This window comes from Microcaecilia unicolor, chromosome 4 (assembly GCF_901765095.1).
Source record: "Microcaecilia unicolor chromosome 4, aMicUni1.1, whole genome shotgun sequence".
Classification (NCBI taxonomy): Eukaryota; Metazoa; Chordata; class Amphibia; order Gymnophiona; family Siphonopidae; genus Microcaecilia; species Microcaecilia unicolor.
In genome coordinates, this window is record NC_044034.1 from 160,546,466 (window position 1) to 160,573,090 (window position 26,625).

At 45.6% G+C, this 26,625-nt stretch overlaps 1 protein-coding gene across 2 annotated transcripts in view; it reads left to right on the forward strand.

Annotated features, from left to right (window-relative positions):
* The first annotated feature begins 302 nt into the window (after window positions 1-302).
* The window catches only part of TTC17 (tetratricopeptide repeat domain 17), a 194,194-nt gene continuing 167,871 nt past the window's right edge, over window positions 303-26,625 (forward strand). For both annotated transcript variants that reach the window (XM_030200804.1, XM_030200805.1), the window contains exons 1-2: window positions 303-382; window positions 695-847. In XM_030200804.1, coding sequence (XP_030056664.1) covers window positions 371-382; window positions 695-847 — 165 coding nt within the window. In that variant the 5' untranslated portion in view covers window positions 303-370. The remainder of the gene's footprint in view (window positions 383-694; window positions 848-26,625) is intronic.

The window sequence follows — 26,625 nt, forward strand, 5'->3', positions numbered from 1 at the left end:
AGACCAGTGAGTCCCGACTCCCGTCCAACCTTCAAACGTGATGATGTTACCTCTGACCTTTGACCTCTCCTGCGCCGCGCCCCCTCTGACGCAACTTCCTTCCCTCAGCCGCGTCCCACAAGGAGCTTTGATTGTTCTCAATCTAACCTCCCTGGGCGTGGGACTGGGAGCAAGAAGGTTGGGTGTGACCAAGGAGGTTAGAGAAAATCTTGCTCTCACCCAAAGAGGTTTTTACACCTCCTTGGTAACCACCCTGCCGGAAACAGGAAGTTGCGTCAGAGGGGTGGCTAAGGGAACTACTACTTTGCGTCAGAGGGGGCGGGGCTCCGGATAGGGACAGCAGCGGGGCCGGTCGCGGGCGACCTCGGAAATGAGTTTGAAGGTAGGAGGGATGGGGAGAGGGTGAGATTCTGTGTTGGGGTAGGAGAGTGGAGGGGGAGATGTGGGCGCACTGGGCGGGGGGGAGAGCCGAAGACCTGCTGGACAGGGGGAGAATACAAGCGAGAGGGAGAGATGTCAAGCCGCGGGAGAGAGGAGAGGAGGGGAGGGGAGAGGTGTGCGTCCCGGTCAAAGATTAAACCTCCTTGCTCCTCCTCCCCCCCCCCCCCCCCCCGGCGAAGAGAGGTTTGTGAGTGCAGGGCCAGGCAAATGTGTGTCACAAGTCTGATGCATGTGAATTCATATTTGTGTACAGGGAGGAAAAATGGTGAAGAACTGGGAGCTGTGGTGCAGTGGCCGCGGTTGCTGTGGCTGCCTGCTCGGTGTGTGTCTGCTTCTCAGTCTGGCGCCGGCCGGCAGTGCCACCACACACTGGATGGTGACGGAGGACGGGAAGATCCAGCAGCAGGTGAGCAGAGCAGCGACGTCATCATGGAGTTCTGTGCACTTCTCTGTGCCCCGGCCCCCGTTTCTTGCCATTTAGATCCCTCTTCCCATTATCCTCTCTGCCTGTTCAGCAGACAGCAGCCGGACCTTCGCACACTGAAAACATGGGGAGAGGTAGTAGGGGATCTTGGGAGGGTGAGGACAGGACAGGGTCCACCGCCAACATAGAGGACAGGGGAGCAGAACAGCACTGACAAGGTCTACCAGTTTATGGGACACAGTAGCTGATCAGCTTTTGTGTCCTATATTTTGTGCCTCCTTCTTCTCTATCACATTTTCTATGCTATTCATCCCTTCCCCCTTTTCCATCCCCCAACCCAGTGGTTCCCAAACCTGGTCCTACAGGCACCCCAGCCACTCAGGTTTTCAGGATATCCACAGTGAATATTCATGAGAGAGATTTGCACGCACTGCCTCCATCTCATGCAAATTTCTCTTATGAATATTCATTATAGATATCCTATAGAACACCTGACTGGCTGCGGTACCTCTGGGACCAGGTTTGGGCAGGGACTGTCTTTCTTCTATGTTTGTGCAGCGCTGCGTATGCCTTGTAGCGCTATAGAAATGCTAAATAGTAGTAGTAGTAGTAGCACTACCCCAAAAACGTTTTAAATTTTCTGAGTGTTTGCTACTGCTGAGTGATATTGCCTTTTCTGTCAGTGTATTGTAGGTCATTTCTGAATTTTTTTGTTTTTATTTAAACTGCTCAGATCCACATGTCAGCTTGTGTAGCAAGTGTAAATAAACTATATATTGATGAACCTTAACAAAAATGCTGATTGGGTTCTTCTTACATAGCAGCTAAACGCTTATAGGCTTCATCTTCATAGACATAACAGGATGGGCAGCGTAGCTGAACAACAATAGATGGGATATGGGAGCTAATCTCTGACAGGGTTCACAAGTTTATGGGATATGGGAGCTGAACATGACAGGGTCCACCAAGTCAGAGGACAAAGGAGCGGAACAGCACTGACAGGGTCCACCCAGACAGGCAACACGAGAGTTAAAAACCATTGAGATGTGGATAGTATGAGGTCAGTAGCGCTACTTTATGAAGACACATAGATGCTTGTGTATCTATAAAACAGTAGTACAAATCCTGCACCTAGATTGAAGGTGCAGATATTACACATACACAATACATATGGTTGCACAGATTTCATAAAATACATCTGTTATTCAGACTCTGCCCTCATCCCCACCCCTGTTCATGCCCTCTTTACAAGTATGCAATGACTTGTAGTGTTTATGTTTTTAGGTGTGACCTAATTTTATAAAAGCCTGTTTTTGTATGTAATTCTGTTTTTTATGTACAAAACTGGTTCCTTAAAAATGTGCTCTGATATGGTGGCATATTTGAGTTTAAAAAATGGTGTGAGCTTCCCCAGCTAGAAACTTAGAACTATTTCTTGATTCTTTAACCCTGTTGCATACCCGGCTTTGTTTTCCTTTCATGTGTTAGCTTTCTGTGTGATATGGCTTCAGTTGATGTGATGGAGCTGCTTGTGAACTGTTCTGTCTTTATGATCTGATTTTACAATCTTGTTTTTTTTTTTTCCTTATAGACACAAGATGGGTATGTGTCAAAAAAAGCTTTAGTGATGCAGGTCTTTACCATGAAACTATGGTATTTTCTTTATAATGATTTAGCTGAGAATCTAGCAAACTTTGCCAAAATGTTTAGTGTAGTTCCAAAAAGCCTTGGAACTACACTATGTAATGTCTATGAATTACATACCTTTGACATAATGGTATGTAATTCATAGATCACTTTTGGGTTTGTACTCATGTTTAGGTTATCTCTCTGATCGTGTGAATGCAGATTTATTATTGTGAGCTCCCTACCCTATATCCCCTCTGACCACATTTTGCTGCAGTTACCTTTTCAGTAATGATTCTTTTAATACTCTGCTCTTTTAAATCATTAATCAATCTGAATATCACCAAATTTAGAAGCTGTAGATGGCTTACTTTAGGAAAAGGACTCTGCATGTTTTCCAGTTACCTGGTGGGCCCTTGCTGTTTTCTGGCCTACTTTAGAAGTGTGAGGAATTGATCTTCCTACACTGTAAAGTAGAGGTTAACTTTCTAAGAGTGGACTCTAACCAGGCCATTAAAGTGGTATGTATCAGTGTTTCCCAAGTCTGATCCTGAGTACCCCTTGCCATCAGGTTTTCAGGATGTCCACAATGAATATGCATAAAGGAGATCTGCATATAACGGAGACAGTGTATGCAAATCAAGTTCATGCACATTCATTGTGGATATCCTGAAAACCTGACTTGCAAGGGGTACTCCAGGACTGGACTTGGGAACACTGGTATATATCATGTCGTAAATCTTCAAAAGAGGACCTGGAATATGAGATAAATAGTCTGTGGTGCTTGAAGGAGAAAAGAATGAGGGTCTCTCTGATGCTTATTATTCACACATTGATATAAGTATATCATGCCTGCAAATATATGGCTATTTTAAGGGAAGACACAAGTTTGTTCTTGTGTTAATCCCCTTTGTGCTTGGCTAATGAATTAGTTGTGGGGACTGGGAACAAAGGTATAACAGGCATTTGATGACATTATTTCTTGGTTACTACTGATACAGTGCTTGTTCATGTGACAGAAACACCAGCGTGGAGCAGCAGTCCAATGGTTAGTGCAGTGGGCAGAGAATCTGCAGATCTGGGTTCAATTCCCTCTGCAGCTTCTTGCGACTCTGGGCAAGTCACTGCCCTCCATTGCAGAGGTACTGCAGGTACTTTCTCTGTCCTTAATGGACTCACAATCTAAGTTTTTGTAATATATGTAAACAACTTTGGTTGTACCACAGAAAGGCGGAATATCAAATCCATGACACATTACCCTTTACCAAAATAACCCCAACATGTTAATGAGTATGGAGGAATAGCCTAGTGGTTTGTGTAGCAGGCTGAGAACCAGAATGACAAGGTTCAAGTCTCACTGCAGCTTCTTGTTACCCTAGGCCAGTCCTGGAGTACCACATGCCAGTCAGGTTTTCAGTATATCCACAATGAATATGCATGAAATGGATTACTGCCTCTGTTATATGCAAATCCAGTTCATGCATATTCATTGTGGATATCCTGAAAACCTAACTATCAAGGGAACTCCAGGCCCGGACTTGGGAAACACTGCCCTAGGCAAGTTACTTAACCCTCCATTGCCTCCAGTACAAAGTCATATAGAGGCATATTTTCAAAGCACTTAGCCTTCCAAAGTTCCATAGGTTTCTATGGAACTTTGGAAGGCTAAGTGCTTTGAAAATATGCCTCATAGTGAGCCCACTAGGGGCAGAAAGAGTATATGTATATAATATGTAAACAGTTTGGTTTTACCACAGAAAGACGGTGTGATGTATTATTTAAATAGTATAACCATATAATGGGAGTCCATTTGGATCTGGGAAGTGCAATAATAAGAGTATTTTGTAATGCACCAACCTTATCCCCATTTGGAATACATGTCGAATTCAGTATATATAACGACACCCTCCCACAGATTGTATTTAAAATCGTTGTACGTAATTTAAACTGGATTTGCACCTCCATAGATAACCATTAGGCTACTCCTCCATTGGCTATCTATTTTATTCAATTATTTTCTTAGATACTTAGGCCCCTGGTGCGTACTAAGCATTAGCGTTTGCTAACTGTGTAGATGCCTATAAAATTCCTATGGACATCAGCACGGTTAGCGCATGCTAAATTTTAGCATGCGTACCTTAGTAAATAGGACCTTTATTTACCAGATGGTTGTATTCTATTAATTGCAGCTCCCAAGTGAATACCTTGGTTTCTTTAACTGTGTAAATCGCTTTGAACTTTAATGGTCCCCAGTTAAAATATCTAGAAATATGGCTTAATAAAGATTTACAGGAAGCTATATATTCATTAATACTAAAATAAAATTTGACCATCATTAATGAAGCTACCACAAAATGGTCACCATTTAATTTGGTCTGGTAGGGTAGGCTAGATACAATCAAATTGGTACAAACCCCACAGATTAATTATATGTTGATGATGCTACCTGAACACTGCTCTAAAGAATTTTACAAAATTGTCTAAATTTCTTTGGAAAAACAAACCTCCAAAGATAGCCATGAAAACACTTAAAGCTACTAAGGATAAGAGTGTTATTAACTTTCTGGTTTTATTCTTATCACGCAACTATATAAGAGAAGCAGTAACTTGAATGGGAAATGTCATAAGTGCATAAATATTGCCATACTGGGAAAGACCAAAGGTCCATCATGCCCAGCATCCTGTTTCGAACAATGGCCAATCCAGATCACAAATACCTGGCAAGATCCCAAAAAAGTACAAAACATTTTATAGTGCTTATCCCAGAAATAGTGGATTTTCCCCAAGTCCATTTAATAATGGTCTATGAACTTTTCCTTTAGGAAGCCATCCAAACCTTTTTAAAACTCCGCTAAGCTAACCGCTTTTACCACATTCTCTGGCAACAAATTCCAGGGTTTAATTACACGTTGAGTGAAGAAAGATTTTCTCCAATTTGTTTTAAATTTACTACATTGTAGCTTCATCGCATGCCCCCTAGTCCTAGTATTTTTGGAAAGCGTGAACAGACGCTTCACATCTACTCGTTCAACTCCACTCATTATTTTATAGCCCTCTATCATATCTCCCCTCAGCTGCCTTTTCTCCAAGCTGAAGAGCCCTAGCCACTTTAGCCTTTCCTCATAGGGAAGTCGTCCCATCCCCTTTATCATTTTCGTCGTCCTTCTCTGCACTTTTTCTAATTCCATTATATCTTTTTTGAGATACGGCGACCAGAATTGAACACAATATTTGAGGTGCGGTCGCACCATGGAGCGATACAAAGGCATTATAACATCCTCATTTTTGTTTTCCATTCCTTTCCTAATAATACCTAACATTCTATTTGCTTTCTTAGCTGCAGCAGCACACTGAGCAGAAGGTTTCAACGTATCATCAACGACGAACCCTAGATCCCTTTCTTGTTCTGTGACTCCTAACGTGGAACCTTGCATGACATAGCTATAATTCGGGTTCCTCTTTCCTACAAGCATCACTTTGCACTTCCTCACGTTAAACGTCATCAGCCATTTAGACGCCCAGTCTCCCAGTCTCGTAAGGTCCCCTTAGAATTTTTCACAATCCTCCCGCGATTTAACCACTTTGAATAACTTTGTGTCATCAGCAAATTTAATTACCTCACTAGTTACTCCCATCTCTAGGTCATTTATAAATATGTTGAAAAGCAGCGGTCCCAGCACAGACCCCTGGGGAACCCCACTAACTACCCTTCTCCATTGAGAATACTGACCATTTAACCCTACTCTCTGTTTTCTATCTTTTAACCAGTTTTTAATCCACAATAGAACACTACCTCCTATCCCATGACTCTCCAATTTCCTCTGGAGTCTTTCATGAGGTACTTTGTCAAACGCCTTCTGAAACTCCAGATACACAATATCAACCGGCTCACCTTCATCCACATGTTTGTTCACCCCTTCAAAGAAATGTAGTAGATTGGTGAGGCAAGATTTCCCTTCACTAAATCTATGTTGACTTTGTCTCATTAATCCATGCTTTTGAATATGCTCTGTAATTTTGTTCTTAATAATAGTCTCTACCATTTTGCCCGGCAACGACGTCAGACTCACCAGTCTATAATTTCCCGAATCTCCTCTGGAACCTTTTTTAAAAATCGGCGTTACGTTGGCCACCCTCCAGTCTTCCGGTACCACACTCGATTTTAAGGATAAATTACATATTTCTAACAATAGCTCTGCAAGCTCATTTTTCACTTATCAGTATTCTAAATGGACTTGGGAAAAATCCACAATTCCAGGAATAACATGTATAGAATGTTTGTACGTTTGGGAAGCTCACCAGGTGCCTTCGGCCTGGATTGGCCGCTGTCGTGGACAGGATGCTGGGCTCGATGGACCTTTGGTCTTTTCCCAGTGTGGCATTACTTATGTACTTATGAATACCATCTGGTCCAGGAGATTTGCTACTCTTCAGTTTGTAGAACTGCCCCATTACATCCTCCAGGTTTACAGAGAATTCATTAAGTTTCTCCAACTCGTCAGCTTCGAATACCATTTCCGGCACCGGTATCACTCCCAAATCTTCCTCGGTGAAGACTGAAGCAAAGAATTAATTTAATCTCTCCGCTACTTGTCTTCCCTGATCACCCCTTTTACTCCTCAGTCATCTAGCAGTCCAACTGATTCTTTTGCCGGCTTCCTGCTTTTAATATACCTAAAAAAATTTTTTACTATGTGTTTTTGCGTCCAACACAATCTTTTTTTCGAAGTCTCTCTTAGCCTTCCTTATCAGCGCTTTGCATTTGACTTGACATTCCTTATGCCGTTTCTTATTATTTTCAGTCGGTTCCTTCTTCCATTTTCTGAAATATTTTCTTTTAGTTCTAATAGCTTCCTTTCCATATCATCAAGCTGATCAATCCATAGACTGGTGGGTTGTGTCCATCTACCAGCAGGTGGAGATAGAGAGCAAACTTTTGCCTCCCTATATGTGGTCATGTGCTGCCGGAAACTCCTCAGTATGTTCTCTATCTCAGCAGGTGGTGGTCACACACAGCAGCAGCTCTGGCTAGGCCTCCAAGCCTAATTTTTAGGTTTTGTTGAGTGCCTGGGGTTGAGGGCTCTTTTGAGCAAGTGCAAACCTGGTGGTGCCAGGTCCCTCCTTTTCTCCCCCCTCCCGCTGGCTCCGTTAAAAAAAAAAAAAAAAAAATTTTGAACGTCCTTAAAGGCGTTTATTTCGACGTTTATTTAAACGTTTATTGCAGCTACTCACTGGGACACCAGGTCGTTACAGCTCGGAGCGGACAGCAGGTAATTTTTACCTTTTTATAGCGGGCAGGGGGTTCCCCGATTTATCTCCACGTGGCATATGGCGTCGGAGGGCGAGGGCGTAAAGAGTCGCTCCCCGGATCGCTTGGGCGCTTCTAGAGGGGATGCGGGGGTCTTAAAGCCTGATTCGCCCTTGTTGGGTGACAGTTTCGTGGCCGATGAATGTCCCGGTCCTTCCTCAGGCGTGGCGATTTTTCCCGCCATAAACGCCCATCCCCCGCTCCTCGCCTCCGCCATCTTGGCCGGCCACGCGGCTCGGACGGCTTCTTCTTGGGCCGCCCTTGAGGTTGGAGTCATTAATGCCATAAACGCCCTTAATTTGGGCGACGGCACCAAAGCGGCTACAGTTAAGCGCCGTTCTTCCCGCGCGGCTCCTTCGCGGAGTGTCGCGCCGGACGCCATTTTGGATGCGCAGCATGTCTCTCCCTCGCTCTTGCGAGCGCCGGTTGAGGGTGCGTCTAGGGCTGCGGAAGTACACAGTCTGGGGGGTTTCTCCCCCGAGTTTGTTTTGCTGCTGCATCAGGCTTTCCTTATGCAAAACGCTGCCCCTGCTCCCTCGTCTGGTAAAGAGGTTGAGGTTCCCAGAGGTAAACGCCCTCGGGTTGATTCCCAGGCCTTGGAGGACTTTGTCTCCTCCGATGTAGATGAGGACAGCGTATCTGAGGTCTCCCAACGGTCCTTTGCGGATTCCTTGGAGGAGACGGATCCCCGCTCGGATGGAGCGGATGACCCCTCTGCAGCGCGGCTTTTTAGCTCAGAGGATTTGTCCAACCTGTTGGTACAGGCCATGGACACTTTGAAGATTTCCTCTCCGGAGGACGTCTCTCCCTCAGCCCCTGTTGGCTCTGCCATTATGCTGGGGACGAAGCGCCCGCCTAGAACCTTCCACGTGCATGATGCCATGCACACCTTAATTGCGGCTCAATGGGATGTCCCGGAAGCGAGCCTTAAAGTGGCTAGGGCTATGTCCCGCCTCTATCCTTTGACTGAAAGTGAACGTGAGGCCTATCTGTGGCCTACCGTGGATTCTTTAATCACTGCGGTGACTAAGAAAACGGCGTTGCCGGTGGAAGGTGGCACGGCCCTAAAGGACGCCCAAGACAGAAGATTGGAGGCGGCCTTAAGGTCGTCCTTTGAGGCAGCTGCTTTAAGTTTGCAGGCCTCAATTTGCGGCTCCTATGTGGCCAGGGCGTGCCTGACTATGGTACAGCGGGCTTTCCCCTCGGATCTTTCCTTGAGGGCTGATTGGCCGCCCCTGGAATCGGGCTTAGCCTATTTGGCAGACTTGCTGTATGATGTCTTGAGGGCCTCAGCGAAAGGCATGGCTCAGACAATCTCTGCGCTGCGGTGGCTTTGGCTGAAACATTGGTCTGCTGACCACGCCTCTAAATCCCGCCTGGCTAGATTGCCTTTTAAAGGCAAGCTGCTCTTTGGGGTCGAGCTGGACAAAATCGTGACCGATCTCGGCACGTCTAAGGGCAAGAAGTTACCAGAGGTCAGGGCTCGGGCTAGTACTCGCCCTGGTACCTCCAGAGGACGGTTTCAGGAAACCCGTCGGTACCGCCCGGGCAGGTCGGGCTTCTCTGCCCCCTCTTCCTTCAAGAGGAACTTCTCCCCCAAGCAGCATTCCTTTCGCAGAGACCGCCGTCCCGGAGGTGCTCCCTCCGGTCCTCCCCCAGGGTCTAGTACCCAATGACGGGGCCTTGGTCCACGCCCCAGTGCAGATTGGAGGACGGCTGTCCTCGTTTATGGGCGAGTGGACCACAATAACTTCAGACGCTTGGGCGATGGAAGTCATCAGAGACGGCTACAAGCTAGAGTTCTGCCGACCCTTAAAAGACGGGTTTGTACTCTCTCCCTGCAAGTCTCCGGTCAAAGCTGTGGTAGTGCAGCAGACCTTGAACAATCTGATCCGCCTGGGTGCGGTCGTTCCGGTGCCAGAAAATCAGCTTGGCAAGGGATGTTACTCCTTTTTCTTTGTGATTCCACAGAAAGGAGGTTCTGTACGGCCTATCCTCGACCTCAAAGGGGTCAATTGGGCCTTGAAAGTTCGGCACTTTTGCTTGGAGACCCTCCGCTCTGTTATAGCGGCAGTGAAGGCAGGAGAGTTCCTGGCATCCTTGGACATCAAGGAAGCGTACTTGCATATTCCCATCTGGCCTCCTCATTAACGCTTTCTGCGTTTTGCAGTAATGGGCCGACACTTCCAGTTCAGAGCCCTCCCGTTCGGGTTGGCTACTGCTCCGCGGACCTTCTCCAAAGTAATGGTGGTCTTCGCGGCCTTCCTGAGGAAGGAAGGAGTTCAAGTCCATCCTTATCTGGACGACTGGTTGATCCAAGCCCCCTCTTATGCAGAGCGCGGCAAAGCTGTGAACCGGGTGGTTGCTCTTTTGAGCTCCCTGGGGTGGATCATCAACTGGGAGTAAAGCCAGCTGCGCCCGACTCAGTCCCTGGAGTATCTGGGAGTTCGATTCGACACCCAAGTGGGCAGAGTGTTCCTGCCAGACAATCGGATTGTCAAGTTTCAGGCTCAGGTGGACTAGTTCCTAGTAGCCTCTCCTATTCGGGCTTGGGACTACGTGCAGCTGTTGGGCTCTATGACGGCCACGATGGAAGTAGTGCCCTGGGCCAGGGCTCATATGAGACCACTACAACAATCTCTGCTGCTGCGCTGGACTCCGATGTCGGAGGATTATGCTGTGCGCCTTCCCTTGGACCCAGCAGTGCGCAAGGCGCTGAGCTGGTGGACGCAGACAGACAAGTTGTCTGCAGGAATGCCTCTGGTGACCCCGGAGTGGATTGTCGTCACGACAGACGCCTCTTTGATGGGCTGGGGAGCCCACTGCTTGGGAAGGACAGCGCAGGGGCTCTGGTCTCCTGCAGAGGCAAGTGGTCTATCAACCTCCTGGAACTCAGAGCCATTCGGTTGGTGTTGTTGGAGTTCATCCCGGTACTGGCGTTGAAGCCAGTACGGGTCCTGTCGGACAATGCCACGGCTGTGGCCTATGTCAACCGCCAGGGAGGTACCAAGAGCGCCCCTCTAGCCAAGGAGGCCATGAATCTATGCCAGTGGGCGGAAGCGAACCTGGAACAGCTGTCAGCGGCTTACATTGCCGGAGTCATGAATGTCAAGGCGGACTTTCTCAGTCGCCATACCTTGGAGCCCGGAGAGTGGCAGCTATCTGCTCAGGCGTCCTTGGGCATCACGAAGCGCTGGGGCCAGCCGAGCCTAGATCTGATGGCGTCATCGGCCAATTGCCAAGTGCCGCGCTTTTTCAGCAGAGGACGGGACCCTCGATCCCTGGGAGTAGATGCTCTTCTCCAACAGTGGCCGACACAAGAGCTCCTCTATGTGTTCCCGCCCTGGCCCATGTTGGGCAGGGTGCTAGACCGGGTGGCAAAGCATCCCGGCAGGGTAATCCTGGTGGGTCCGGATTGGCCCAGACGTCCCTGGTATGCGGACTTGATCAGGCTCTCAGTGGACGATCCTCTGCGGCTGCCAGTGGAGCAGGGCCTGTTGCATCAGGGTCCCGTGGTGATGGAGGATCCCTCCCCCCTTTGGTTTTACGGCCTGGCTATTGAGCGGCAGCGTCTGAGAAAGAAGGACTTCTCAGACAAGGTCATCGCCACTATGCTGAGAGCGAGGAAGCGCTCTACTTCTACTGCTTACGCCAGGGTTTGGCGTATCTTTGCAGCGTGGTGTGAAGCAGGCTCACTTTCTCCCTTCACTGCTCCAATTTCTTCAGTGTTGGCGTTCCTGCAAGAAGGTCTGGACAAAGGCCTGTCGCTCAGTTCCCTGAAAGTTCAGGTAGCGGCTCTGGCTTGCTTCAGGGGCCGCCTGAAGGCTGCTTCCCTGGCTTCGCAGCCAGATGTGGTGCGCTTTCTCAAGGGAGTTAATCACCTGCACCCTCCTCTGCACTCAGTGGTGCCTGCGTGGAATCTCAACCTGGTGCTAAGAGCATTGCAGAAGCCGCCTTTTGAACCCTTGTCGAGGGCATCTCTGAAAGACCTGACGTTGAAAGCAGTCTTTTTGGTGGCTACCTCTTCAGCCAGAAGAGTTTCCGAGCTCCAGGCACTCTCATGTCGAGAGCTTTTTCTGCAGTTCACTGAGGCAGGAGTGACTATTCGCACAGTGCCTTCCTTCCTGCCCAAGATTGTTTTTCGCTTCCATGTGATTCAGCAGCTCTGTCTCCCTTCCTTTCGTAGGGAGGTCTACCCAGAGGTATACTCTGCTCTCAATTTCTGGATGTGAGACGAGTCATCATCAGATACTTGGAAGTGACCAATGATTTCCGGAAATCGGATCATCTGTTTGTCCTGTTTACAGGTCCTCGTAAGGGTCTGCAGGCTTCTAAGCCTACAGTGGCAAGATGGGCAAGGAAGCCATTGCAGCGGCTTAGGTGGCCGCGGGGAAGGCCCATACCTTTGCCAGGCATTACCGCTTGACTGTGGCTGCTCGGGCGGAGGCCCGGTTTGGAGCTTCAGTGTCGCGGTCAGGGATTTCTATGTCCCGCCCTGGGTGAGTACTGCTTCGGTACATCCCACCAGTCTATGGATTGATCAGCTTGATGATATGGAAGGTAAAATTATGTATCATACCTGATAATTTTCTTTCCATTAATCATAGCTGATCAATCTATAGCCCCTCCCAGATATCTGTACTGTTTATATTCTGGTTGAATTTTAGGTTCAAGTTTAGCCTTCAGTTACTTCAGGAGGACTTCGTGTTCAAGTTCTTCTTTCACTTGGATTCTTCAAGAGTTGAGACGAGTTTGTGTTACAGTGAGCTGCTGCATTCCTCTCCCCTCCGTTTTACGGGGCTGGATTGAGATTTAAATTCTGCCGGCACTCCCTCCCGCTTCGTGCGGCTGTAGGGCAGCTTTGTACCCCTCCCGCTTCGGCGGTGTTAGGGTCAGTCAGCTCCTCCCGCGGTTGCGGTTGCAGGATAAGCCAGATCCCCCCGCATCGGCGGGTGTGGTGTCCCTCCCCCGCTCCGCGGGGATGAGCTGGACGGATTCCCCTCCCCCACTTGTGTGGGGATGAGCTGGGTTAATTCCCCTCCCCCTTTTCGGCGGTGGTGAGCTGGGCAGAGTGTCCCTTCGGGGGTGTAATTCTCTAAGTGCTGAGTCCTGCGGATGGAGCTTTGATATCGACATACTGAGGAGTTTCCGGCAGCACATGACCACATATAGGGAGGCAAAAGTTTGCTCTCTATCTCCACCTGCTGGTAGATGGACACAACCCACCAGTCTATGGATTGATCAGCTATGATTAATGGAAAGAAAATTATCAGGTATGATACATAATTTTACCTTACCTCACTTTTTTAACCACTCTGGCTGTCGTTTGGTCTTCCGTCCTCCTTTTTTAATACGCGGAATATATGTGGCCTGGGCCTGCATTTACTCCCAACTTGTATATTACCTCCCAAGGTCATAGGGGCCCTTTTAGCTTCGGTAAAAAGGGCGCTGAGCTAGTGGCAGCAGCTGTTTTTGCTGCATGCTGGGGATGAAAATAACCACAAATGAATTGGCTGTATGATAAGTTTGCACTTTCCAGGCTGCCATTTCGGGGGCAGGGGCACTTACCTCAACCCATTGAGGTGGTGTTAAGGGGGTGGAACTACAGTTGGCTCATGCATTGGGCCAGCAGTAGTTCCGGGTTGCCGCACAGCAAACCTTTAGTAAAACGGTCCCGTAGATTGTAAACTATTATTAGACACTCATAAAGCCTTACTGTTATTAGATAAATGTAAAACGTGGCTGTTGGAACTCCCTTAATTTGTCATTTTGGTACAGTCCAAAATTTTAAATTGATGACTCAATTATGTTTTGGCCCCTTTGGCATTCTCATGGTATTTGGTCTTTAAAACACCTTTGCTCTAACCATATTTTATACTCTTTTGAAAAACTTTCACAAAAATATAACTTAAAAATCAGTAATTTAATTGGCTGTGCCTTACACAAAGAATAAAAAAGAGCTCCATAAATTTTGAAAACTTACAAGAAACCTCTTCTATTTATGATCTAAGTAAAAAGAAACCATTAGTGGAAAGCAAGTCGTTCACTGATTTACAAAATTCTTAATTTCTCTTTTCATGCATATCTTGGATTTACAAAAATCTGGGAACTAGTTCTGGAAATTACTGATCAGACTGTAAACTGGGAATACTTTTGGTATAAGGTCAACAGACCTACACAGTCAAACTTTCCCAATCTCTGTATTTTCTACTTCATAGGGCAATATGAGCATTAGTTAGAAGATGGAGGGTGACCATTGCCAATACCAAACTTTGCTGGCATTGTAAACAAAATGACATCTTAGCTCATATGATCTTCGACTGCTCATGTATTAATGTTTTCTGGCAACTATCCAAAGAATTCTGAAAATTCTCAATTCAGTTTTGTTATCCATTGTCCTACATTCAGCACATCCTTCTTTACAACTAGAGGATACACAATAATGTTTGGGGCACTTTTACAAAGCAGCAGTAAGCACTAATGCATGCTTACTGCATGTTAAAAAGGTATTACAGCAGGATGCACTCAGGTGTCCTGCAGTTCTGAGTTTAGCACGTGCCAAAACCATGCTAAAAAATTTACTCTGCAGGTTACCACTCTGGTTACTGTGGAGGAGTAGCCTAGTGGTTAGTGCAGTGGACTTTGATCCTGGGGAACGGAGTTCAATTCCCACTGCAGCTCCTTGTGACTCTGGACAAGTCACTTAACCCTCCATTGCCCCTGGTACAAAATAAGTACCTGAATATATGTAAACCACTTTGAATGTAGTTGCAGAAGTAGAGGAGTGTGGTAGCCGTGTTAGTCCACTCTTAAGGTTATCAATAGAAATCAAACAAAATAAAACATGGAAAAGAAAATAAGATGATACCTTTTTTATTGGACATAACTTAATACATTTCTTGATTAGCTTTCGAAGGTTGCCCTTCTTCGTCAGATCGGAAATAAGCAAATGTGCTGGCTGACAGTGTATATAAGTGAAAACATGTAGTTGCAAAAACCTCAGAAAGGCAGTATATCAAGTCCCATTTCCCTTTCCCTATACTTTCTAAGCCATTCATATTTGCAGTTGAATTTCCAGCCAGGCCCAAGCATGCAAACAGAATACCTGTCAAGTAGACTTTCAGAATCCAAAATTAATGGCTGACTAGGAACCCAAGCTATTAATATAGTGTGAAGAAACCAAAACCTCATGTATTGCCTAGGTTGTAATATCCTTGAAGTACAGTGAACTCAATAGCATTTTGCCCAAATAAATGTTTTTTTTTTGTTGGGGGGGGGGGCACACTCAGCCAATCAGGTTTTCAGGATATCCACAACTAAAATACCTGAGAGATATTTGCATGCACTGCCTCCTTCATATATACATTTATGTCATTCCTTATAGACCTATCTACTACAATGAGATTCCTAAATTTTCAATCTAGTTACTACAATTAAATATCCCTTCTTATAAAGTAACTACCATACATGAATATCAATTTTTATTAGTATCAAAAAGATCTTAAAATATTTCACAATACTCCAATATTATACATGTTCTCCTATACTTCTGTTTTACTCATCCACAACTCTAATATACCTTCTTTCACAACCTACCACACCTTCTTTCACAACCTACCACATTCATACTATCCATCTAAACCCACACAGTTTTTTTTACAAAGGTACAGAAATGTGCAATATAACATTCCTACTTATTTTTTCATAGCAATATTTTTTCTTAAAAGTTCTTTACTCCTAATTGTTTTCCACAATATGGCTCCTTCCTGTTGTTAGTGAACTTTTCTTTTGATACTAATAAAGAATTGATATTCAGGTAGTTACTGTATAAGAAGGGATACATATTCCTTATGGATATCCTGGAAACCTGACTGGCTGGATGTGCTCTGAGGACTAGGTTGAGAACCACCGATCTAGATTAATCTAGAAGGATCAATGTCACATCCAGCCATCCAAGATGAATAAATGAGTACTGATTGAGGAATTATTTATAGGACTTCTGATTTCTCGTTATAGTTGGATAAAACACCCTGATGGGGAATTTGGAGTTTTTGTTTGTAACTGAAACTCCCTGAAAATTGTCCCCTGACACTCCTATGTCATCATCCATTTTCATTCGTCAAGGATGGTTGATGTAATTGTAGTGGGGGCTGCTGGTTTCCTCACTTATTAAAAGTAGCAGCATCTCTGCAGTTTTTCCCACACAGCTCTTAGTATGTTTTGAGTGATGTGGTGCAGGAACTCCCACCCTGAATCCTTGGCCACTTTTATTTAACAGTGGACTGCTGCAGTTAGATCTTTTTCCCTTTCTTCCTACTGACTTGTCTTTTTGAAGCTATCACCACTGATTATCATTACAGATTCTTAAGAAGTTGGTTTTCTTTCACACTTACTTGTGATCACAATGGATGCCGGTGATTGTAAAATTCATGGTTGCTACTGGAACTATAATAAACTTGTACAAATGGACTCCGAAATGTTTTTATATCTGCACATTTGTGTTAATGTTAAAAATATATATATTTTTTACAATTTAATTTTTTAAATTGGAGTTACCTGTTTCTTGTTGTTTGTTTGTTTTTCTTTAGTGATTGGTTCCTTCTGCTTTTCATGACATTCATGGCCTGTGGGGTGACTGCTAGAGCTAGATGACCCAGAAGCTACAACAAAAATGCATGTGTGTCTCAGGATGAGGACAAGGCTTGCCTGGGAAAGGGTAGCTCTTGCTTCGAAGGTGGATACCTCCCTAGCAGGATAGGCCAGCCCCACTTCGGACATAGATACTTTTTTGGTTTGTCTTTTGGGTTGCCTCAGTGGGCAAACTTGAAAAGCGGCATTGTTCAGTCATGAATGCCCTCCTTAGAATGGCATTTTTGGCCTCTGGTGACATAACAGTGCACTTGTCCCTTTTCCAGTTTGAATTACAGAATAACAGGGTACCTGTCCCTTCTCGAGTGGAATGGAGGCAGAGTACGGCAACTGATCTTATCTTGGGGAAGAATAGTGAGGTCGGGGACAAACCAAGAGCACCGGACCTTTGTGTCCTTCCTGTCAATCATCATCCTTGACTTCTTATAACATCTTCACCCCTGCAGGTGGAGTAAAGAGTCAGGCTAAACTAATCTGTTCTAAATTTTAATGTGTTGCATCAGTAGCAATTTTTTTTTTTAATGCAGGGTCATTTGTATGTACTTCATGCTTATAGCGTTAAGCTTTTTTGTACATTAAAACCTGTTGCTACATGGGGCATTATCTTAGCACATGAAAGATCAGCACTAACTAGGAAGTAGACCACAGTGCTGTGTTTATTTGCTTATTTATTGCTGTCAGACGGAAAGAGCCTTTGTTTTCACTGTGTTTCAACAGGCTCTGGTGAATTGCTAAAATAAACTTCTTAGGAGCCCTTTTCCTGTAATTTCAATATTCTCTGGACTAAGGTTTCAGGGTTATACCATTTAGTAACGCCAACAATCCAGCATAGCTAGTTCAATACTTGAAATATTTTACTTCATTATTTTGATTTTAGTTCTTTCTCCCATCACACTTTGTGCTGCTGTAAATTCTAATGTTAGCTTTAGTGAGGCCTCTGAGAAGCTGCATATGTCACTCCCAGCCTCAGACTGAGCAGGTGAATCAGAGTTCCTAAAAGTGAAGTACCAAGATGGATCTTCTGGCTGGGAGCACTGCCCTTGAACCCTTTGATCAGCATCTGATCATAAATCATGGTGAAATGTTGAGAGAGAAAGCTACATGCTGGCATACTGTATGCAGTTGTGTAGCCAATTTGGTTTGTGCTTAGTTCTTTGACTAGTTACCTGGGGGTGTGTATTCATTTTCTCTAATTAGGACTGAGGCTACTCTTTTTTTTTAAATTAATTTTTATTGTCACCAATGCGATACATAGGTACATCTACAATGTTTCAGGTAATATCAAAAGCCTTTCCATACAGTAGATGGCCTGAACAGCATCCAATAGTAAACAAAGATTTAACAACTTAGGTTTTGTAATGCCATAAACGTGTCGGCTTTTTTTTTTTTTTTTTTTTTTTAAAGTACCCCCTATCCATTCATCTCATGCATCCCATTCCCTCCCATTCCTTCTCACACCATTCGCTTCAAAAACACATCCTATTCCCTCCCATCCCATCCCCGCCTCCTTCCCTCTTTACCCTAGCTGCTGTAAACAATCTGTCCACACCTTCGAATATTGCTTGTTTATGGATTTTAGAGATTTGGCATAGATCCGGCTTTCATATTTGCCGACTTCCTGCATCCTGGTCTTCCAGGCTTCAATTGGTACACTCTCAGCGGAGGTCCAAAATTGCAAAATAGTCTTTTTGACTAGCAATAATGTCATATATATGAATCTCCTGTGCGGTTGCGATAGGCCCTGTGTCAACAAAAGATTTTAATCTCCCAGTAGTAATGTTATATAGTCCCACTCTATCTGCTTGTGGGTGACCTGTTGTATTATTTGAAATGCCTCATTCCAGATAGATAGGCTCGAGCACTCCAAAAAAGAGTGGAGAAAAGTACCCTCTCCCCGGCGGCATCTGTTGCATTGTCCGTCCCCCCATAAGCCCATAGCTGCCCCTTTGGCTTTGGTAATATAAGCTCTATGCATTATCTTGTACTGCGCTTCCTGTAAATCTGCTGTCTTGACCATGGCATATAATGTGTTAAAAAGCCGATTAAATGTTTGAATTGTGTATTTCGTACTCAGTTCCCTGTTCCACTGCTCTATCAACCGTTCCATCCCCCCTGTTGGAGTGTGCATTTGTAGTATCTTATACCATGTGGAGATGCTGTTTACTTTAAATGGAGTACGAAGCAGAATCTTATCCAATAGGCCCCACGTCCACTTGTCCCCATATTTCCCTTTAAGGGAAGATTGATAATGCCTCACCTGTATATAATGCAGCAAATTGTTATTAGGGATATCCCATCTCTCTTTTATTTGATCAAAAGACTCTATGCTATCCCCGCCCTCTACTAAAAGGTGACCCAGTATTCTACACCCGTTCTGTTGCCATTTAGTAAACATCGAGTATCCCATGCCCGCCGGGAAGTCCGCATTACCCACAAGGCCCAAGAAGGGAGACGCGTCAGGTGATCGATCTTGATGTCCTCTCCACCAGACCCATGCCCTCCTGAACGGTCTCAGAAAAGCCAATTTGCTCACTAATTGCGGATTCATATTTGTCCGCATATGAATCAAGTTTACAAAAGACCATGGTCGACTCCAGTCTTCCAACCCTCCGTGCGGCAAAAACCGGTAATGATCTGCCAACCCTTCAAAGATAAACCGCATTAGCGCTGCAACATTATAAATGCGCAGGTCAGGTAATCCCAGACCCCCGGCCCCCTTGCTATATACTAATTTCTGGTGTCCTATCCTTGCTCCCTTCCCATGCCAAATAAAGGAGCGGATTATAGAGCGAAACAATCGCTCTTCTTTCCGTAGGAGCCAAATAGGAGCTACTTGTAGGGGATAAAGAACCTTGGGCAACATAACCATTTTCACGAGGGCTATTCTCCCCATCAGGGACAACGGTAGGTCCTTCCAACGGGCACACAACTGCTTAATTTTGTCCACCGGGTCGATTACATTCTTGCGATAAAATGTCCTCGCGTTAGTGCTTAAGAAAATGCCTAGATACCGCATTGCTCCCTTGGCGAATGGAATCGGCATTTCCTCTACTCCCGGGTCTCCCGGTTGCCCCGATAGGGAGAGTACTTCTGATTTGGAGCAATTTACCCGCAACCCTGACAGATCCCCAAATTCATCCACTATGGCCAAAGCCTTTGGCAAGTCCGTAGGGGCGTGGGCCAAGTACAATAAAATATCATCAGCGAATAAGTTAAGTTTGAATTCCCGGTGCCCCACTCGCAGCCCTCGGATTGTCCTGCTGCTCCTTATTTTAATTGCAAGTGGCTCTATTGCCAGGAGAAAAAGAAGGGGTGAGAGGGGGCACCCCTGCCGAGTGCCTCTGTGTAGCGCGAAGCTTTCTGTTAGTTTCCCATTAACTAACAACCTGGCTAGGGGATTTGTATAGAGAGCTCTAATCCACGATAAGTATGGCCTCGTTATCCCATACCTTTCCAGAACCCAGAATAGGTACCTCCAAGAAATGCTATCGAAAGCTTTTTCCATGTCCAATCCCACAATAGCTTCCTTTCCCCCACTCTCTCTGTATTCCTGTATGGTCACCATGGCCCGCATAATATTCATGGATGCATATCGCCCCGGTACGAATCCAACCTGGTCTGCATGTATCAGGTGCGGAATTACTACATTCAATCGTTTGGACATTATGGCCGCTAGCAATTTCACATCCTGGTTTAAAAGTGAAATTGGACGATATGATCCTACCTGCGCCTTGTCTTTGCCCGGCTTTGGCAGTAATACCACATGGGCCATGTTGCTCTGAAATGCCAACCCCTCTCCTATGATCCCATTGAACCAGTCCCTCAGCGGTTCCATAACAAGGTCCGCCAAGATACGGTAGTACTCTGGGCCGAACCCATCCGGTCCCGGAGCCTTAGTCAGCTTCAAAGCTTTTATACCCTGTTTGATTTCCTGTCCCAAGATGGGTGTATTTAAAGCTTGTAGTTGATCCGCTGTAAGTTGTGGAATGTGTATTGCCTGTAAGAACCTCTCGCACACCTCAGGGTCAAACTCCCTAGCCTTATACAGGGAACTGTAGAATTGTACAAATTGCTGCATTATATGGGCCTCTTCAGTATATACCTTCCCCTCTGTATCTTTAATGGTAGTAATGATCTGCCGTTTACGGGGTGGTCTGACCATGTTAGCTAGTAATTTCCCTGCTTTGTTGCCCCATTTGTGCAGCCTAAAACGTTGAAAGTATATATCTCTCTCCGCCCTTTGGGTCAATATGTCATCAATTTGTTTCCGAATCTGCATTATCTGATTTTTATAAGTTACCAATAAGGACCCCGTGTGGGCTCTCCGTAGCTGGTGATATTCTTGAGGCTACTCCTAAGCATAGATTTATTTTCCCCCAGATAATTGGCGATCTCCCTTTAAAAAATGAAGGGAAAAAAAAAAAAAAAAAAAAAGGAATGACTGTATAAAGCTCAGTTGATTATTGATCACCATTTGAATAAATGAGTCTCTGATCCATCAACTGAATAAGGGAACTACAGTTAGGTCTCTACCAGTTGAACACACGTCACCAAATTTCAGCACTCCGATAAGCAGAACAGTTCACCAGCAGCAGCATAGTTTTGCAAGTTGCAAATAGTCCAAGTTTTCTGCAGTACTCCCTTACCTTGGCATGTAGAGGGTAACTGAAGGAGTGCCTTGATTCGGGCACTAGGAACACGCCTATTTGATAAATACAGAGCTGGCCGAACTATTAGGCAAGTCTAGGTGGGGCAGCAGCTGCTTTTGGGGGGGGGGGGGGAGCAAAGAGCAGCAACAACTAAAACAAAACGGTAGATCCTGACAACCACTCAAACTCTGAGCCATCAGTAGATGCTTTAATCTGCATTTTATAGGATTTTTGTGTAATGATCATGATTGTTGAGTTTAGTTATCAAGGTCTTGGAGCGGGCTAGAGGTGTAAAGGTTATGGGGGGGGGGGGGTTGAGAGTTCACCTGGGGTGCCCACTACCCTTGCAGCAGCAATGTATAAACACTTAAACCAAATCTGAAAAAATGGCAATATGCTCCACACTCAAAATACAAAATTCCAACCACAAGTGGACGATAAAGATTCACACAAACCTATGGCAGGAGGAAAACACCTCAGACGTTGCAAATAATTCTTACCTGCCCAGTTAGTGGTCAAGGTAATGATCTTACATCAACAATTTCATAGGTCATAATCCTCCTTCCTACCCGTTCATACAGCTTTTTCACACTTTTTAGCGATTGGTGCAGTTCTTCAAACATTTAATTTGTGCAGGCTAGCTCATCATTAGTGACCCATATTTTCATCTCAAAATTAATACTTCAAACTTTCATATATATTTGAGCAGCTAAGAAGTGACACTTATCTGAAACAGCTGGATCCCGACAGGCACCCATTTCACTGTGGCTTCATCAAGGAATCAAGTCCGAAAGTCACTTGCATGCATGCGCTGGGCCCGCTGCCCTCATACTAAAAGCACACCATCCATAGAGGTGATGTAAATGGTCGCACCTAGATTGCAAAAGACTATCTAAATTATAAGATTTTATAATCAAGGTGTGCGCTCTTCCTATGTGAATACCCACCCGCAAAGTATGCGCCATTGCATCTAGGCATGTACTTACACAGAATACTGCTTAACTGGACACTGCTGTTTTACATGCATGTGTTCTGCACATAGTACTGGCATTTACATGCATTTTTGCTGGAAACCATCAGCTCCATAAAGAAATTATCCCCGAAATGATTATCAAACCAGTCACTGGTGTTTTCTTGTTGAACCATTAAATAACAGCAAACATATTCCCATTCTTGAAAGCTTGTGGACGGGAACTTTTACCAGTAATTTGCACTTGTGTGTTCCAGCTGCATTGCAACACTTCAGTCAGCGTCTTATTTCCCTTCGCCCTCATACAAATGCTTTATTGCTAAAGACAAAAGGTGTTGCTTGGCAAACTTCTCTAGTTCAATCCACTTGGAAACATAAACTAGTTTTATAATTGGGTTATTCTCATACTTCACCTGAGCAAATTTTCTCCATATTTCTTTGCAGCCTCATTATCTGTAGACAGCTTTCCACCAAGAATACCATCACAGCTCTTAAAACTATGAAGCTGACCATTCCATGTAATCACATTTCACTTTTCATTTTTGTGTGTCGCAAAACTTGGCCGCCTCAAGACTGAAGAGCAAAGGATATCTGGAGGATGTCATTACTACTCTGCTCAAGGCTAGGAAGAAGTTGACTACTTCTGCTTATGCAAGGGTATGGAGAATCTTTGAATCATAGTGTTTCCAGGGGTATGCAGTCATTTCAGGCCTTTCTAGCTCAAATTCTGGCCTTTTTGCAGGAGAGTGTCAAGAAAGGCTTGGCCTTTAACTCTGGCTTGTTTTCAGGGCTGTATTCAAAAGTCTTCTAAAGCAGCTCATGCGGATGTCGTCTGCTTTCTGCAGAGGATCAAATCACTTTCAGCTCCTGTAACTAGCAATGGATCCTTCCTGGAATCTAAACCTTGTTTTGTGCATGTTGCAGAGGCCACCTTTTGAGACCCTTGACCAGCTCACCTTGAAAATCTCACTGTGAAGGCAGACTTTTTGGTGACAAATTACTTCCACCAGGAGAGTGTCAGAGCTACAGGCGCTGTCATGTCAGGACCTGTTTCTGCGTTTCTTGGAGACTGGGTTCTGATCAGGATGGTTCAGGCCTTCCTGCCGAAGGTAATTTCCGCATTTCACTTGAATCAGCCAATTTCTTTCCCCTCCTTCTGTAGGAGGGGAATTGTCCAGTCATTTAGATTATCTTTTTATCCTGTTCACGGGACACCGGAAGGGCCTCTAAGAATTGAAATGTATTGCTCGTTGGCTTAAGGATGTCATTTCCTCAGTGTATGTATTGCTGAGTAAGTCGCTGCTGTTGGATCTCTAGGGTGCAGGTAACTTTCCTTGCCAAGGCGCAGTCCATTTCTGTCAGAGATCTGTAGGTCTGCAACTTGGTCCTTTTCATACACCTTTTTGAAGCATTACTAAGTGGATATTTTTGCCAGAGGGGATGTGTCATTCGGTGCTTCCTGTCTCTTCTGCCACCCAACTTGAGGACTACTTTTTTACATCCCACAAGTCTCTAGATTGATCTGTGGGACATAATGGAAGGGAAAATAAGTTCTTATCTGATAATTTTCTTTCCTTTAGTCCCAACAGATCAATCCAGGCTCTTTCTCTGATTTCTTGATCTGTCTGTCGTGCTTTTCTTCCCTTGGAGTTTCATGTTCTTTCGTTTGCAGAAATAAGTTTGGTAGTCTGCCTTCTGGGGTGCTTTACTGGAAGAGTATTGATACTAATGATGCAGTCCCCTCCCCCCACTTTTTGGGAGGGCTCTCTAGCACTGGTTGTTCCTTTTTGTCAGTTTGGCTATTTGGTTCTAGTTATCTGTTCAGAGGCAGGAGATTTTTCTTCTCTCCTTGTTTTGTGTATTACTGCTTTGGTATTGAAAATACTGAAAGGAGGCTACTACAGAAGGTCCTTTATGGCAGTGTTTCCCAAGTCCAGGCATGGAGTACCTCTTGCCAGTCAGGTTTTCAGGATATCCACAATGATTATACATGAAAAAGTTTGCATATAATGGAGGCAGTGTATGCAAATCAAGTTTATGCATATTCATTGTGGATATCCTGAAAACCTGACTGGCAAGTGGTACTCCAGCACTGGACTTGGGAAACACTGCTTTATGGCAGACCTCTGTCGTTCTGTCCATCTCTATCTGCTGGTAGATTGCCATAACCCGCAAGTATTGGGTATCGTACTACTTTGACAAGTTTCCTGTCCCATTCCCTTCTTTCCAATCCTGTATTCTATGCTGTTCACCTCCCCCCTTCCATTACCTGACCCTTTAAAAAAAAAAAAAAGCTTTTTGAGTGTTTGTTACTGTTGACTATCAATAGAAATCAAACAAAATAAAACATGGAAAAGAAAATAAGATGATACCTTTTTTATTGGACATAACTTAATACATTTCTTGATTAGCTTTCGAAGGTTGCCCTTCTTCGTCAGATCGGAAATAAGCAAATGTGCTAGCTGACAATGTATATAAGTGAAAACATTCAAGCATTACTATGACAGTCTGATAGGGTGGGAGGATGGGGGTGGGTAGGAGGTATGCATGGGGACATCAAAGCACTCCTCTACTTACTGTTGACTGAAATTCTTTCCTATTAATATATTGTAGTTCCTTTCTGAATGTATTTTGTTTTTAGTTTGTAAACCATCCAGATCTGCAAGTTAGATTGGGCGGTGTATAGCAAGTGTAAATAAACTATAAATCTCTGGATTGATCTGTTGGGACTAAATGAAAGAAAATTATTGGGTAAGAACTAATTTTTCCTGTCCATAATCCATATAGGAGATCAATAAAGCATGTATTACAGAGCATAGTTCCATATCATCATGCTGATCAATCCATAGACTGGTGGGTTGTGTCCATCTACCAGCAGGTGGAGATAGAGAGCAAACTTTTGCCTCCCTATATGTGGTCATGTGCTGCCGGAAACTCCATGTATGTTCTCTATCTCAGCAGGTGGTGGTCACACACAGCAGCAGCTCTGGCTAGGCCTCCAAGCCTAATTTTTAGGTTTTGTTGAGTGCCTGGGGTTGAGGGCTCTTCTTGAGCAAGTGCAAACCTGGTGGCGCCAGATCCCTCCTTTTCTCCCCCCTCCCGCTGGCTCCGTTAAAAAAAAAAAAAAAAATTTTGAACGTCCTTAAAGGCGTTTATTTCGACGTTTATTTAAACGTTTATTGCAGCTACTCACTGGGACACCAGGTCGTTACAGCTCGGAGCGGAAAGCAGGTAATTTTTACCTTTTTATAGCGGGCAGGGGGTTCCCCGATTGATCTCCACGTGGCCTATGGCGTGGGAGGGCGAGGGCGCAAAGAGTCGCTCCCCGGATCGCTTGTGCGCTTCTAGAGGGGATGCGGGGGTCTTAAAGTCTGATTCGCCCTTGTTGGGTGACAGTTTCGTGACCGATGAGTGTCCCGGTCCTTCCTCCGGTGTGGCGGTTTTTCCCGCCATAAACGCCCATCCCCTGCTGCTCGCCTCCGCCATCTTGGACGGCCACGCGGCTCGGACGGCTTCTTCTTGGGCCGCCCTTGAGGTGGGAGACGTTAATGCCATGAACGCCCTTAATTTGGGCGACAGCACAAAAGCGGCTAAACTTAAGCGCCGTTCTTCCCGCGCGGCTCCTTCGCGGAGTGTCGCGCCGGACGCCATTTTGGATGCGCAGCATGTCTCTCCCCCGCTCTTGCGAGCGCCGGTTGAGGGTGCGTCTAGGGCTGTAGCCCAGGCTGCAGAAGTGCACAGTCTGGGGGGTTTCTCCCCCGAGTTTGTTTTGCTGCTGCATCAGGCCTTCCTTATGCAAAACGCTGCCCCTGTTCCCTCGTCTGGTAAAGAGGTTGAGGCCCTCGGGTTGATTCCCAGGCCTTGGAGGACTTTGTCTCCTCCGATGTAGATGAGGGCAGCGTTTCTGAGTTCTCCCAACGGTCCTTTGTGGATTCCTTGGAGGAAACGGATCCCCGCTCGGATGGAGCGGATGACCCCTCTGCAGCGCGGCTCTTTAGCTCAGAGGATTTGCCCAACCTGTTAGTGCAGGCCATGGGCATTTTGAAGATTTCCTCTCCGGAGGACGTCTCTCCCTCAGCCCCTGTTGGTTCTGCCATTATGCTGGGGACGAAGCGCCCGCCTAGAACCTTCCACGTGCATGATGCTATGCACACCTTAATTTCGGCTCAGTGGGATGTCCCGGAAGCGAGCCTTAAAGTGGCTAGGGCTATGTCCCGCCTCTATCCTTTGCCTGAAAGTGAACGTGAGGCCTATCTGTGGCCTACCGTGGATTCTTTAATCACTGCGGTGACTAAGAAAACGGCGTTGCCGGTGGAAGGTGGCACGGCCCTAAAGGACGCCCAAGACAGAAGATTGGAGGCGGCCTTAAGGTTGTCCTTTGAGGCGGCTGCTTTAAGTTTGCAGGCCTCAGTTTGCGGCTACTATGTGGCCAGGGCGTGCCTGACTATGGTGCAGCGGGCTTCCCCCTTGGATCACTCCTTGAGGGCTGATTGGCCAGCCCTGGAATCGGGCTTGGCCTATTTGGCAGACTTGCTGTATGATGTCTTGAGGGCCTCAG